The 17,091-nt window shown below is 38.2% G+C and overlaps 1 protein-coding gene across 1 annotated transcript in view; it reads right to left on the reverse strand.

Annotated features, from left to right (window-relative positions):
* Positions 1-17,091, reverse strand: part of INPP4B (inositol polyphosphate-4-phosphatase type II B) — a 333,068-nt gene that overhangs the window by 185,660 nt on the left and 130,317 nt on the right. Inside the window, exons 5-6 of the mRNA XM_009290320.2 lie at positions 15,274-15,498; positions 13,480-13,524 (exon numbers count right to left, since the gene is read on the reverse strand). Coding sequence (XP_009288595.1) covers positions 13,480-13,524; positions 15,274-15,498 — 270 coding nt within the window. The remainder of the gene's footprint in view (positions 1-13,479; positions 13,525-15,273; positions 15,499-17,091) is intronic.

The raw sequence follows: 17,091 nt of genomic DNA on the forward strand, positions 1-17,091 counted from the left end.
AAAAAAAAAAAAAAAAAATCCTTTGTTTGTAGAGAGACCCCTTGGCAGATTTCAGATTTAAATCCAGAATGACCTAGGTATTGCTGCTCTTCATCTCAATGGGAGCATGTTCAGATCTCAAAGTTGAAAACAGTGCTAGTCCATTTTAGTTTTTAAAGCGGTTCATTTACAATCCTACAGCCAACAATCCTCAGCTTCTTAGGTGTGAAGAATTCTGGTCTTCAAAGAACGCTAAGACCAAATTCTTCTTAACTCATCATAATGAAACTCTGTACTCATTCAATCCCTCAGAAATCAATTCTAAATGCAACAGGATTTCAGATTAAAGTGTCAGCTTTAACTTGTTTTGAACATTTGAACTATGTTTCACAAGATAGGCATTTTTTACTTTAGTTCAATTTATTTCATTTCAGTTTCATATTCCACACAACAGGAAAAGAACACACTAAAAATATGGTTAATCACAATATTTAGTAACTGTACTAGAAACTTTATTATCCACAGGAGGTGGGGGTAAAACAATGCAGAAAAGCGTTCTTAAGCATTGTGTTTGTTTTCAGCAAAGCCCTTCCAAGCACCTCAGGTCGGTCAGCTTGTCATGCTGCATCCACTGCCATGTGGGATTTTGTGGTGCTGCATTAAGAAGAATTCAATTTTTTTCAGGGCCTGCAGGGGAACCTCATCTTCAAGTCAAATCTCACCACAGGACATGCATTTCAAAACTTCCAAAAATAAGTACATCTATAACTAATGTATTCAAAAGGGGAGGATGACTTCAGTCTTCTATTAATTAGATGTTTTGCTTTTTATGGTACTTCTGTTTCCACATATGAGGATAAAAAAAAAGTCCATTGGGAAATGTTTTATAACATGAAGGTATTACTGCAATTATTTCTATAGGCATATTTAGAGATTATTTAACAACTGCCATTTGAAAGACAAATGTTCAGTTAACGCAGTGCAGTACCATTAGAGTCAAAAAGTCAAGAACAATCATGCTTTGAATTACTTAAAAATGTTTCAGTTAATATATTATGTATTACATATAACAAATATATATTACATATATATATAACAAAACAGAATTGCTTCATGTCTGTTTAGTCATTACTATTCTGCACAACAAGAAGCATGAACTACATGACTACTGTAATCTGTAATTAATTTGCTTGCTTTTTGTCTCCCAAATGTGCTATACTCTTTTGGAATTACAAGGTGACTTTATCTTCAAGGAGAAAGACACACACAAGGAAAGAGATTTGAGGAATTCTCTAGACAATTCTTCATGAAGTGTTTTACAGACTGGGCTAAAGGTTAGAAAAGACCAACTGCAAAAATTGACAGTAAAAAGTCGAGCATAAACTCGCAAAAAAGACAGACATGTCCATGAGTGGGTTTTAAACAGAATACTCTAAGGCTCTGCACACCTGCTACCTAGCTTTGGAGGTATTTAAAGTCTCCAGGTATTTAAGCTTTCAACTGTAAGAGGTCCCTACATGCCTGCAGGTTGGCTCCTGGGCACGTCCCCATTGCCTCAGCCTTGACAATGCTGACCAGCTATCTCTGGCCCTGTCAGGATTTGCAAACCACACACCTATCTTGACAGTCTCCAGCTGGCAGGCAGTGGCAGGGCACAGCTGCTAGTCCACGCTCTGCAAAAACATCACTGCTGATTTCCTTCACAACAGACCCAGCGGGACGGCTGAAGGAGAAATGGTGCCAGTGCCCCTTTTAATTCAGTAGAGCACTGGACCAGAAAGAGGTCAGATACAGGGCAGATCCACAGGTTTATCATTCTGCCCACCTCTAACGTAGCAGCTACAAACCACAAGAAGTTGCCAATTATTACACAAGAGCATGCATACAAGTAGACACTCAAGTCTTCCTCTTGAAGCTGTCCCACCTTGATTTAAAAAAAGGAAGACTTGTTGGCAGCAGGTGTAGAGGGGACAAAAGGTAATTTGAAAGGTAATTTCTGTATTTTACATATATTATTTTACATTCAGTTGTCACTGAATTCAGGTCACTGTCCATGGTCACTCCAGAAATCGGGTCCACCCCACTGGAAAAAGGGCACTAATCCCTAGACAGTCATCCTCAGCTTATTTTGTCTTTGACCCAAATTCTTTTATTTGTGGAGAAAGGGGGAAGAGTTTCAGCTCAGGGTAAAAGTGTCTATTTCAATTTTATTCCTGGCCAACACCACTGCTGCAAATACATATTCAGTAAACATTCTACTTTAAGTTTGCATTTTGCAAGCGTTCCCACTAGTAAGTCTTCCCTGTGAGAATATACAGAAAAAAATAAACAAAACTTTGCATGCAAATGTACACAAAAAACAACCATAAAAATGAGCACCAATAAGATATTATCCCAGGCCAAGAGCATTCACAAAACTTTAATTCCACATTTGCTCAACTCTCTCCAGTCCTAACTCATTCTTTGCCCAAAAAGCAGGGCAATTCAGGCTGCTGTAATATCCTATGTGAGGCACACTAAACACACCATAAAGGATTTAACAACAACGCAAGAGTGGAAGTTCCCTAAAAGCGTTTGAGTCCACACAGATGGCAACAATTTTAAACAATCTAATTTCAACATAATTATGAGGGATTATTTAGAGATCCTAAAGAATGTCTAGATCAAGGCAACAGATACCTTACTATCAACATACAGTACAGAACATGACAAGAGTCCACTGCAAACCAACCACTAACAGCAAGCTCTAAGAAGCCTCAAAAATCCTGTTGGAAAGTTACATGACAAATCCCTGCCGCACAGATCACAGAATCAGTCTTGAGCTTATCGAGTCCAACCCCCCTGCCCAATCAGGGTCAGCTTAGGGCAGGTTGCCCAGGACTGCATCCAGCTGGGTTTCGACCATCTCCAAGGACGGAGACTTTACAACCTCCCTAGGTCATCTGTGCCAGTGTTTGACCACTCACAGTAAAAAAGTCTGTGTGTGGGGGTTGCATTCTGATTGAACTTCATGTGTGTTTAACTTCAGTCCATAGTCTTTTGTTCTTCAACTGGGCATAACCGAGGAGTCTGGCTCCCTCACCTTCAGTCTCTCCCACCAGGTATTTAGACACATGGATAAGATCCCCCATGAGCCTTCTCTTCTCCAGGTGGAGCACTCCAAGCTCTCTCAGCCTCTCCTCATATGAAGGATGCTCCAGTTCCTTAATAATCTCCAGTCCCTTAATCGTAAGTGTTACTTTCGGTATCCCAACTGACTCTGTCCAATAATTCCAAAATACAAGCTATTTCTTGTACCTGCCTAGAAGAAATCCCAGGACTGTAAGGGGCATTGGACAGTAGCAGAGAAAACTAAGATTTCAGCCACTGAAGCACAAAACCAGGAATACTAAAAATGGCTCTTAAGCAAACTTAGTGGTATACACAATTTCTTTTTTAAGTAGAAATAAAGTTTAAAATTTTAATGCTACCAGACATTGCAGTTCGATGAAAAAAAGCCCTTCTACTAGGAGAAGCAGTGTAGTCTTAAAAGATTTATGAAAATGTAGTTTACTCTTAATGAAGCTGTAGAGTAGACTAACATCTATTGCTGAAAACATTCTGCAGATGCTGTATGCCTTCTAAGCCTCCCTGAAAACAGCATCGTTAAGGAATTAAAAAAAAAAAATCAATTACATCCCGAATAGTTAAAATGTCAGCTTCCTGGGAGGTAGGGAAAGGTTGGAAGAAGGCAGCAGTGCCAGGACTGCCATCCAAATCTCTGTTGTAGGTAATGAAGTCTTATAGAGCTTTCTATAAGAACAAAGGAATAACTCATCCTTATTTGGCTTGTTGTTCTCTGTGTATAAATGTCTGCAACAGAAATGACTCCCAGTAAGGATCTAAACAGTCCTCTTCTTTCAGACCAGTTTCCTGGATCCACAGAGGAATCAGTCATGGACTTATTATGTGTCAGGTAAGCACAAAGCCATCATGTAAGAGCTGTACCTGTGGACATGTTGGTCACGCAGTGGGAGAGTGGGCTCAGTGCCAGTCTCATCTAGGAAGATGCTGCCCATAAAACTCCTTCCATAGCAGAGAACTGCTAGGTAAGCCGTTGTTCTCCCCTTCCCAGCTTAGCCACTGAACTCACACATACCTCTGCCACCCGCTCTATTCCACCACTCTGGCACCCTAAAGATTAAAGGTATAATAGGCTACACGCATGCATACACACAAACACCCCCCCCCCACAAATCAAGTCTCATAGTATGGATCTAAGAGACTTACATGGGAGGCATGCTAGGGAATCTGAAGAGACTCATTTGAGAGAATGAGATTCAAAACTTGAACTGGAAAGAGTACATCGGTTGGCAAGACAAATAGGAGAAAGTATGCACAGTAGGAGCTGTATTTTTGGGGAAAAGCAGGAAGAGAAAAATAATGAGGAAAAAAGAGCAGCAGCGTATGCCAAAAATAACTTTCTCTAACTTAATGATCTTTAATCCTACATTCCCATGAACTAGCTTAAAAATACCCTGGAAACAAGTTTTGAGTTTCATCAGACATTTAAAAGTTCATGTCACATTCACCAGAACACATAATACTTCAGAAGCCAAGCATTACACTTGTAAAAATACTAAAGGACAAATTAAGGTACCTACCGAGTTGTTTGTTTGGGTTTTTTTTGTTTTTGTTTTTAATATCTATGTGAGAAAAATTCATAAGATTAATGCAATTCTGTCAAAATTGGGCTAATACCTACATCTATAAGTTCTTAAGTAACTCTGGAACCCTTTTCCTAAGTAACTTTCAATAAGCCTTACAAGTTATCATAAAGGTTTCTGGTTGCTTTGAGTATTTTACCTCAGAAACTAGAATTAGTTCAGGCAAAGCAGCATGAGTACCCTTATTGGTACGGAATGAGGTAGATGAACCCATGCTAAGACTGAGCTGTTGTAATTAAACTGCTTCCAGTACCGAGCCTCACTGGGGCACTGAACTAGTACCCAACCCAAGGTCAGGTTGGACGGGGCTCTGAGCAACCTGATCTAGTTGAAGATGTCCCTGCCCACGGGCAGGGGGGTTGGACTAGATGGCCTTTAAAGGTCCCTTCCAACCCAAACTATTCTATGATACTATGAACCTCACAGAAAACATTACAGTTTTTAGCACAGACACAACCTTATACCTTTGAAATTTTGGATAGAAGGAATTTTGCGAACGTGAGACAACATTTACGAAGTCTATGAGAAAAGTGTGAAGTAGACACAAAAGTATCATTTTTCAATGTCAAGAACAACCTGATTTTACCAAGAAGCCTACCGATTTTATTTACTCAAGATTTGAAAAAGAAAGGTCCTTCCTAGCCTCATCCTCCTTTTTTCTTGGCCTTGTAAATGCAGCAGTTTTGCTAACTCTGACAAGATTTCAGAGTTTGTACATTTCTGACAGAATTTAATCCTATTATCTGCTGCATCACTTGAGAACTAAGATGATAAAACCCTGTCTCAGAATGGTTGAATTCCAAAAAACCCTTTCAACTGTTTTAACTTTAGCGTTTCAAATTCAGTTATCTACAAACTCCTCTCTAAACAGATTAGCCATAGCTATTCAAAATTTATCTCTAGATAAGCGTTTACATCAAAACATGTGAGAGTCGCTGTGAGAACCTTTATTCTATTAGATTTAAAAGTTTCCCTTAGTCGCAGCCCTGATTTATACACATTTGTATTTACAAGGCTGTCATCCACTTTCTCCTGGTAGTTCAAATACAATTCTTTTCTTAAAAGCAAAAGCTTCCAGAAACAGAAGATACTTAAATTTCATAGAATAGAATGGAAGAAGACTGCCTGAAACCCAGTTTGCACCTGGGTTTACTAATATTGATACCCCAAAACATCCTCATGCTACTTACTACTCGCATCAGTACGTCAGTGGATTCCTCTACTCCATCATACTGCAATGTGCTCAATCAGTAATGATTTACTCCCTCATTCTGGTTCATCACGTGCTCTGACCCACTTCAGAGCAAATAAACATCCCTGCATTTAATGAGCCCACTGTGGTGTCTAACTGCTACATAGCATGGTGTAATGTAGAATTTTAATCTCTATAACCTACACAGAAATTGAATTTACACAAGTCGTAGCTGTTTAATGAATATCATTAAGTAGCAATGGATGCCAACAAGTTGAAAATAGGCAGAACGCTAACTGAACGTCTTCCAAAGTTTCATTACTGGGGATTTTTGAGTCTTTGCATATTCAGTGATACAATTAATACATATTAATATTTAAAGTTCGTGACAGCATGCTGCTTCTCTAGCTGCAGTGCAAATGAAGGCAATCCCTGTCCTAAAGGGACTGAAGGATAGATTTCTAAAATTACAGTACTGCCTACAGATACAGATTTGAAAATCTGGCCTAAGTCTCTAAGACTCAAACCCAGCATATCTGGAAAAAAATGACCAAGGATATGAGTTTTTGAAAGGATTCTGGTTTTGAGCTTTTTGGTATTTCCCTCCCCCATTTTCTGGATTTGATTTTTTCAAAATTTTTTCCTTGTATACATAACACATTCTTAAAAGAGGGTTTAATATCGTGAACATTGTAGGTTAGCAAACCACAATGGTGTAATACATTATGCATAAAGTGAGGCGGAATATAATCAACGAAATTGGAAAGACAAATAGAGAATGCAGGCTGACACTGCCAAATGGAATGGGACAACCTTCTGCAAGAAGGACGCTGAACATGCTCATAACAGAAGAGTCATGCAAGACTAAAAGGCAGCAAGATTTTAAAAGGGAAAACACACCAATACATTCCTTTTGTATTTTTAGTTACTTCAGTAGTGGCATTATGACTACTTTATTAGAACAAAATGGCCTAAAATTACCAAGTCCTAACGGTAATATCCAGACAGTTTTGGCAATACCACTGAAAAAGACAGTTCTTTTCTCTGACAGGGTATGCAGCATGCAAAATTCAGAAGTGATGCTTTACTTTTAAAGAGGTGAACAATGATGAAGAAGCAGGGCTTCAGAAAGCTGTCTATAAAAAAAACCCAGTTACTTTCAGTTTGGCAAGGGCTATGACAGAATCCCAAAGGCCTTCTCAAAAGCTAACAAAGTACTGTGGGAGAAGAGGTGGATAAAGGAGGATGCGGAGTCTTGGCAAATCCATCCTCAAAATCACTTTTCAGCAGTGTTCACATAATGTCTGCATATAATAAAGCAAGCTTACTATGAGCGCCACAGAAGCACAGTAAGGAGAACTTAGTCTCAGGGGTCACTAATTCAACATCACTCAACTCGAGGTGATCCCACTTATCAATTTGCTCGATATGCATCAAATGCTGCCAAAAGAGAGACGACAGTATGACATGAAAGGTGATGGGCATGCACTACCTTAGAACATTTTTGGAAGACAGTTTCACTTGTTGCTTTAACTGCACTGAAACAGACTGAAAGTTAGCTCGAGTTCACCTGCATAAGGTGGGGGGGAAAGGAAACTCCTCTAGGAGCTAGTTCAAAAACATGACAAGTCTTAAGTCAAAACCACTCAAAACATGCCAACACAGTCTATTAGACTGGGCTTGAAATTGCTACTTCTTTGGGAGGATCCTTTCTGTCAAAAAGAAGTTCATCCTAGCAACACTAAGCTGCTAAGAATAAAATGCATTTACAGTATCTTATGCTGCAGTGCATAAGTCTCAAAACAGACAGAAGCCCAATAAGTAGTTCCCAGAGGAAAAAAGAGCATTCTTTCCAATCACATGATACCTTTTCTACTTCCTTAATTTTTTCTGTCCAATTTAACTTGTCTTTTATCTATTTTTTTGTTGTTGGGAAGAAACAGCATCTAATATACATCAGTAAAACTATGAAAAAAACCTGACTAGCTAGTTTGGTGGAAGATGAAATTTGTGTGGGACCAGAACAAATTCATGTAAAATTCAGCAAACTTGTTTCAACAAAAAGAGGGTGAAATGTAAAAATAAGATAAAATACAAAAAAGCACAAACCCACCCTTCATTTTTATATTTTTGCTAATATTGTTCCTAACATGGCCAACACAACTTTTTTTGAGGGATAAACACCCTTCAGCATAATGCGACACTTTCAGTTTGATTCATGGAGAAATGATCGCTTTTCTTTTTAAATTTACTCAAAAGTGTGATGATTTTTTTTTTTTTAATTTGGCTAACACAACAAAGTATCAGTTATTCACCAACTTGTAATGTGATGGAGCAGAAGGATAACTGAGTTAGATAGGAAAATTCTGCTAGGATCAAGACTCTGACTCCAAGTTTGTGGTATGGATAAAAATAGTATTTCTGCTTATTACTCTTCTAGGAACAGCTGTTGCTGAAAAAGCTCCAGATTATGTTTCAGAATTGGAAAAATCATTTAGTCATGGTCTTTGAGCAGCATCAATGTACCGTTTAGGTTCAGTATGCAGAGTTAAATCTGCTTCAAGACCTTTTCCAAGGGATGCCATCACAATATTACTCTGGGAAAAATAAGACAGTGAAGAATAAAAACTTCTGCGTTTACAGGTAGACAGCTCTTGTATCGACCCACTATTTGGTAAAAATGAAAAAATAAATACCTAAAAATTTTAATATTTACAACTACTTGCTGAAGTTTTCTGTGAATTGTGCACTATTTAATGAGATTTTGTAAAAGGACGTAACTGAGATTTACATTATTCTATACCTTGAAAAGTACCTAGAGGTTATGCAACAATAGGACAGTCCAAACTTCACTGCCCTAACATACTTCCCAAGAAACTGAAAGCTTTTGGAGATGCTAGACAGGTGCTTTCACTAAAATTAGTACCTGAATATGTCTACAACATATGCAGAGACATTCCTTTCTATACAGTTACCTAGATTATTATACTACACCCACAACTGCAATGTCCTTTGCTCTTTCTGCACGACTCTAATCAATTAGACAAATTCAAAAACACTGAAACGTGTCAAACCGAATTCTACTGGTCATTGAGGGAGTAACTATTTTTTCAAATGTTTTTCCCCATAGTAACATCACGTTCATTACTGACTTCATGTCTGAGCACTTTGACTACCAGCTGTGCCTTCTGCCCTGCTCCCTCATTTTTCTGATTATTGAGTTTTCTTGTGCTGCTTTGTCAGTTCACCATCAAGTAAATGCAAATACCTTTAGAGGTGCAAGCTCTTAAAAACTTTACAATAGTGTTCACCAATATGCTTAATATAATTTATTTCCTGTAACTATTACATAATACTTCAGCTAAGTGCACATATCACAAAGTAGCTACACTGAAATCAATGTGAAGTCAGGAACCTACACCATATTTAGTTAGATCTGGGACTCAAGGGCTGGGATATTTTAAAGAAGCAACCAAGAATAGTAACTCCAAAATAAACATTTCTCCAAAAGAACTAACCCTGTGCACTTCAAAGTCATGGGAAAGATTCTTATCAGCTTCACTGTTTGGTAGATTGGGTTTTATTTATGCCCAGGATCTGTTTTTATTCCTTTTGCTCTGTTCGTCCTCCCTACTCAGCACTCTGCACAGACTGACACGTGCTACCTCCTGGTGCTTCATAAAAACAGCATGCAAACAGAATGAATTGAAAAGCCCAAACAACAAGATAAATTTTGAAAAGTAAAACTTCCCAACAGTTACAAGGTTCAATAACCAGCTGTACTTCCAAAGAGTCCTCAGGAATATAAAAATCAAAAATTTTAGTCTAAAGGAAGCTCTGACTCCAAAACAAGGAACGTTACAAGATCAGGTACACTCCTGAAAATGCTGAATGTATGCAGTGGAAAGCTGTAATTCAGAAGAATTTTATCATTTGCTTTAACCTCAGAAAAAAAAAAACTCCTGAAAATGCTGAATGTATGCAGTGGAAAGCTGTAATTCAGAAGAATTTTATCATTTTGCTTTAACTCAGAAAAAAAAAAACTTTACTGAACTTTAAAATAAAATAAAAAGAAGGCAATATTTTGGACATTTTATAAAGAGAACACTTCCCAGAGTGTTATGGATATAGAATGCAGCAAGTAAGCTACCACAACTGAATACAAGCCCCTAACAAGACTTTTTAACAACATTATTTCAAAATTTAGTTATCAGAACTTCAAACGTTGCAAAGCAGTATTTAGATATACGGTCCCTAAATAAAACTCGTATTAGGCAGCACCTAAATATTATTAAAAAGCTATATTCTGTTGTAGTTACTGGAGAGTTCTGAATGTTATTTATTGACCAACTAGTGGCAGAAGAGTTACAAAGTACAATTATGTGATAAGTGACAATTTTTTTTAATATAGTTAAAAACATGCATATATTAACTGATATAAGCAAATGTCTATTTGCATACATGCATATATGCTACTTAACTAATAATATCATTTATATAATGCATATGAACAAAATCACCGATATAAGCCATGCTTTCGGGGCTAGAGACCAGTTTTATAGGTTATTAACTGTTAGATTTGCCTTCCAAATTCTAAATGTCAAAGACCAGTCAAGTTGAAACGTCTCTACAGAGCCCTAAGATTTGGTTACCTAAGTTAGGCACACACCGCAGCAGTGTGCTTGCTTGCAGCAAATCTCTCTCTCATCCCCGCTTACCATGCTTTGGTTCGCCTCACAGAGAGGCCTTGGAGGTCCTTGATTAGCTAAAGCTAATGCCAAGTCTTCAATTCGACATAAACCAAGCCTTCAAAAGGTGAGATCGGCCAACCAGTGCCCTTGGCCTGCCAAGGGGCAGCTATCTGGCTCAGCAAGGTAGTGCACGTTTCCCAGATGCATGGACCAGCCTGTCAGAGCGAGAGTCCTTTCCGGCCCTACCAATAACCCGGTGAACAGCACAGAAGGCATCTTGACTGGCTGCCCTTGCGAGAGGTATTTTAACTGGCTGGTTGGGCCAAACGGCACACGCATCCTTCCCAGCTGAATTGTTCCCGTCTCACTTACCAGCAAGAGGTGTCTGCTGCGTGCATTTACGTTTGTACACGAGTAGCACAGTGGTGGTGAGTGGGGTGGTTGCAGCTAGGAATTGTTGGCATGGGTATGTTGATATTCCAGTAAGAAGGGTAACATGAGAAAATTGAAGTCTTCCATGGACTGCTCAGCCACTGAAGGTGGATTCCCGTAATGCAAATGTGTTATGCTTAAATATTTAGTATTATTTTGGGATCAAAATGCTAAGAATCAGGTTTATGTTGTTGCCTGCACTGCCAAATATCCCTGACTTACGACTTGGCCAGGAATACCGGTCAAAACCAAGAGTTTTACACTGTTACTCTTACTTGTTACCTGAGCAGCAGCAGAAGTTAATGTACGCTAAGAATCAGCTTTACGTCATTGCCTGCGCTGCCAAATATCCCTGACTTACGACATTGGCCAGGAATACCAGTCAAAAACAAGAGGTTTACACTGTTACTCTTACTCGTTACCTGAGCAGCAGCAGAAGTTAATGTATAAGATCGCTCACAGAGCTGCAATGACTCAATCGATAATGCTGCAGAAGAAACCACAGAACATAAATTCCTACTAGAAACAACCAAATGCAGAACACAAATACTGACACCATGAGTGAACAGAGCTCCGTCCGGCATGGGCCCAAAGAAGTCTGAAAATGGCTTTACATCGTTTGTACACTTCTGCCTGCTGGGGCACACTGATCACTGAAAGCAACTCCTCCTGAAGTACGGCTCATCTAATTTGCAGTGACCACATGTAGCACCTTCATCCCTCTCCTGTGCCACACCAGGGTCATTCTGGGAGTTTGTTATCTCTGGAGCATAGCAATTACTAGCTATGCCCAAATACTACAGTCACATCACCTATAAAATGTGTATAGAAAGGCACAGAAAAGTTAAAATCGCTCTTAATTTTTATAGCATGGTAATTCCCCACCAGAACTAGGCCTTTCTTCCATGCCAACATTTAACAATTCCAGCAGAAATAGTCCCTACAGAAAAAAACTACTCAATAATGTTTTTGCAACGCTATAACTGTCTAGCTTTTAAAAGGCATACAGGTAAAGCTACCCAGGTATAGCTAAGGGAATGTAAAAATGATTGTATCGGACAGAACTGCATCTGCCCCAAAGGGCACAGCTTTAGGGTATCAGCTTTTAAATCAGCATAGTTACAGCAGCGCACAAGCCAAGTGTAACCCAGTTCAAAGGACAGGGCCAGGAAACAGGCTACCATGACGGAATGAGCAGGGCAAGAACCTGAAGGCATGTCACTGATGCCATCTTGTTTGCTGTGTTGGGGGGGTTCTGAGAAAGATTTGTTTGTAGATAATTTAAATTCTGCAGATAGTGGAGTTTGATTGATTTTTACATAATACCCTGCTTACGAATGCCTCTATTTCCCTCTCCCTTTCTCTCACATACACGCACATTTTTGCAATAGATGTTTTAAAGTGTTTCTATCAGAGTAAATCTAACAGATATTGAATAGCATTGAGTAAAAAGTTTCTCAGTGTACAGCTGTACAACGAGATGCGTATTAGCAGGTTCTATGAATGCAAAAATCAGAACAAGTTGGACAAGTTTTAGTCATTTCAGAATGTATGCAGCATATAGCATCAGATATTTCAAAAGATACATTATTTGCAACTGTGTTATTTTACCATATACAGGAGCTGGGAATAATCATAGAATCATTCAGGTTGGAAAAGACCCTTAAGATCATCGAGTCCAACCGTTAATCAACTAAACCTAGCTATTATTCTGATTTCTGATATAAAATTATTGTATTTAGCACCTCTACAGCAAATAATTATCTTACTATTTCAAAAGCTTCAAAGTTTTTGCACTGAAAGAGCAATGACGAAGTTGACAATTTTCCTTTCTAAATGACACAGTTTGGGCTGCAAATATTGTGCACCTTTATCTTGTATTACAAATACATGATCATTCAACTGGCTTGCTTGACTTACTGAGCAATCTTAATCATGCTGTATACCTCTGAATAGAGAGGGAGGCTTGAGCTGACAGAACACCTCCTGAAACAAAAGTTCTCTTATATTATATACCGTGCTAACATATAGTTCTCATATACTAATTACTTTTTAATACTAAGATAAAAAGAGAAAATCAGATAAACGTTTAATATTGAGTCTTCTCTACAAAACAATAATCGATGCTTTTAAATAAAAGTTTGTTCTAAAGGGACAATACTTTTATCTGAATAAAACGTCTTTTTAAAAACTCCATCTTAAAATGTCTTGTCCCAAATAAGAAATATTTCATAAACAACATTCACAAAGCTATTGGGCAGATTTTCAGCTTGGTAGAGCAGCATAGCATTAGAGAACTCAATAGATCTTTAGCCACTTCAACCAATTAAGAATCTAAAGTCAGCATTTCAACTTCATGCACAGGCATGTCTCCTACCTAAAGGAACCAGGGTTCTTCCACTTTTTTTAAACAGGTAACATGTTACCTTGTATAACACCATATATATATATGGTGTTTGTATATATATAAAATATTTACCAAGACTGAACTCCAGCTTTGGCTCATTTGCAATTCTCTGAATACCTTTAAAGGTTAAGAAAAAGAAAAAAAATATTAGAAATAATTTTATTTCAATGTCTAGCTTTTTAATACATAGTACAACTTTCACATGCCTAATTCCTACCTCTAACTACCTGCCATTGCCATCGGAGTAACATTTTATGTTACAAACTTAGTGAAAGAGACCTTTGCATGAGATACTTGCCTGAAAAGAAAAAGACTACTGTTGAAGACTTCTTTCTTTTTAATAGAAACTGTTGCTGGGAAAGGAAACTAAGGAAAAAAAAAAACCCACCAACCTTTCATGAATGGGTATTTGTAAGATTTTCGATCACAACAACTAACTATATATCTGTTGGAAAAAATATTAAATCTAAGAATTCATTTTTAAGTACGTATGTCATCACATTAAAAATGGAAACAAAAAAACATGTTCTGTGAAAGCAGGTAAATCAGGTTACTATAGTAAAATATATCACCATGTTACTGACCTACATATAAATTGTAAAGCAACAAAACCAATTTCTTTTTGGAAAATGGGACACGAATTCCTTTTCTCATATACCAAGGACAGTAAGAACATTTTAATTCCCTCCACTGTGGAATTATGTTCTAGTGCATATTTTACTGCAAAGGACAATATTTTCTTATTGCACTAAGATAAAGGAGTGAACCACAAAGCTGCAACAAGAGAAATGTAGGAAGGACAGTTAAATAACACCGAGTGGTTCACCCTCTGCAGGAAGTAATTGGATCACAACTACAGCATCAATGAACCTTGCAGAAATTAAACTGTCTCTTGTTGGCATTTATGTATTGTCTCCAGTGAGCTTTATTAAGTATTCGCCAGTATTGAAGAAATTGGTCAGATGGGAAGGACCAAGTTGGTATATGAACTGGAACGCAAGATTTTTGTTAAAAATTAAAAATAATCAAAAAAACCCAAACCCACAAAAAAAACCCCACCAAGACTTATAGCTGTTCTTGCTCCATGAAAACTTGATGCTGCTGAATAGGTCTAGTTTCACACTGTTCTCATTCCTATAGCTACTCTTTCAAGTCCGTGCAAGAAAAATTACAGCTGAAGAGCTTAGAAAGGCCTCGGTCAGTAAGAAATAGCAAATAAGTTTGGGGTTTTTTTGGGGGTTGTTTTTTTTTTTTAAAGAGTTATAACAAATTTCTGAGTTGAATTCTGCCACTAGCAGAGTCAGCATGTTGGTCTGGAACACCTTTATGAATATGCTGGATACAGACTTGATTAAGAAACTGGGCAACTGAAATACACTGCCCGGACTCCAGTGCACCAAACATGACTCAACATATGGCTACATGCTTTCAAATCCCCAGAGTGCTTTTATATCATAAGGAACAAATCTGTGATACTAATTTAAGTATCGCTAAAACTTTATACATTTATCAAAGTTATCAGACTATTTTAAACAGTAGTCCATATGTTCATGTGGGACACAAAAGAGGAAAAGAATATCCCTAACTAAACAATTTCTAAGTCTTATGAAGAAAACAGATTAGAGGAAAAAGTCAGAAACATAGTAATCACACATTTGTTCCCCTGAAGGTTATCTGCATAAATCAAAATATATCAGGTAATGATATTTAAAGATAATCTTCATCAGTTTACTTCCTCTACAACTGCACTTTGTCAAGCAACAAGTTAAACTGCATTATGTACCCTGTTTGTGACACTATCTGTACTGCTACAGTGAGTAGGCCATTTTTATTGTACTGCTCAATAAAATGAGTATACACACTTACTCGTAAACTGTGGCTCTCCTAGACTGTCTACTTGGGATGAAGGGAGAAACTGCCGTGCTTCATCTGACGATCTCTCCTCTTTGATTTCCATGATCAGCCTCCGGAGCTGCTGAATTTTATTCCGCAAACCTTCCGAGTTTGCCTGTCCCAGTGCCACAGCCCAAGATTCGCAGTCTGGCTTTGATGCAGCTTCAAGGTAAAGATCCGGTTCTCCGCTCTGAAACTCTGCACTCAGAAAACATAAACACAGTTTTTAGTGACTCTGATTCAAAAGGGAGATCATGAAAATATTGATGTCACACAATTAAAAGCACCACACACACACACACATTTCTTTTCATCGTCACAGAACCAAGCACCCCACCCACCTCTTGAATCGAACCCCAGTTCTTTCGTACTCAGTGCAGTACTAAGTCTATCCACAGAGTGGTTCCAAAAGTAATAAACATATTGCTAAACTGGGTGGCTGAATCAAACTGAAATGGGAAATCCTTTTTTAGCACAGATTCTGTAGCCTAGCAGGTAGCTATCAGAGCTGCTAACTTGAACAAGGATTTGATTTAGCAGGGGCAGCAGACATGGTTCTGACAGATAGCGGGATTCACCAGAATGAATGTGTCCATCATTTCTTCCGTTAGAGCTCTCCTTTATGCTCAGCCTCTCATTCATCCTTGCCAGAGAACTGCTCACCAACACATGCAGATAATTTAGCATGGCATAGCTCCTCTGTGAAGACTCAACAGGTTGTATGTGGGAGCTTCTGACCTCATTACTATCCGCGTGTCGTTTGATGTTCTGCCTGAAGTCTAATTGTTTAATGATCAAATTTTCTAAGAACAAAAGAAAGAAGGGAGGAAAAAAAAAGCTGAAGCTCCCAAGGAATCCAGGTAAGCAGCAAGGGTCAGTCATTTGATTAAGATTAGCACAGGAAGAAAAAACACCTCTTAGGCATTTAAAATTCTGCGGTATAGATGGCTTCACAGAGTCACAAATTCAATGTGACATTTAGTGTGACACACTGAGAAGAACAAACTGGGAAAGAAAGAAAAATCAACGCTTCGTTAAAAGAAGTTACCACCTGATTTAGAAACATAAAACTCTATAAAACACCTGTGCTATTATATTAATAAGGACTGAAGCATTTGGTTGGACATCAAAATCATTTTTACCTAAATAAGTCACAGATCATATTACTGGATGAAACAGAACACTTTAATGTTTTCATACTTGGTTCAAAAATCCAAATAACAGAAAAGTTTTTTCAATGCAAAGTGAACTTAAATTCCCTTTTACTAACTTGAGTATCTAACCTTGGGCACTTACCCACGTGTCACTCTAAACACGTTTGCACTTCATAAACTGAGCATCTGCCACTTACAATTAACTCTGCTTTTATTGTTATGGGGGGAACAAAAGATGCAAACCTCAAGTCTGGAAGCCTCTTAAAACTGTGCTGGCACAAATCCCGGAAGAGGTGGGACAAGTTTTTTGTCTGGGGTTGTATCTAAGGAAAGCTAAATGTGTGGCTGCAGCTGCTGCTAAGAACGCTGGATAAGATTTCACATACCAGTTGGACTACAGAATTCATGAGGGAAGACTGGAAAGAAGAGCAGAAAGTCGGGGGACGTCTTTCTGGCTTCACAGGCAATTTAAGAAGTGCTAATAAGGATTCAAACTCTTGCCTCTAGCCCTGGCTCAGTCAGAAAACAAGGTATTCAGTTCTTGAGACAAGAATATTCAAAATCTGAGGGAGCTGCAGATGTTCATCAGATCCTTGTTTACACACAATACATACCCGAGTGACCAAATCTGAACAAG

Source organism: Aptenodytes forsteri, unplaced genomic scaffold (genome assembly GCF_000699145.1).
Source record: "Aptenodytes forsteri isolate BGI_AS27 unplaced genomic scaffold, ASM69914v1 Scaffold125, whole genome shotgun sequence".
Taxonomy (NCBI): Eukaryota; Metazoa; Chordata; class Aves; order Sphenisciformes; family Spheniscidae; genus Aptenodytes; species Aptenodytes forsteri.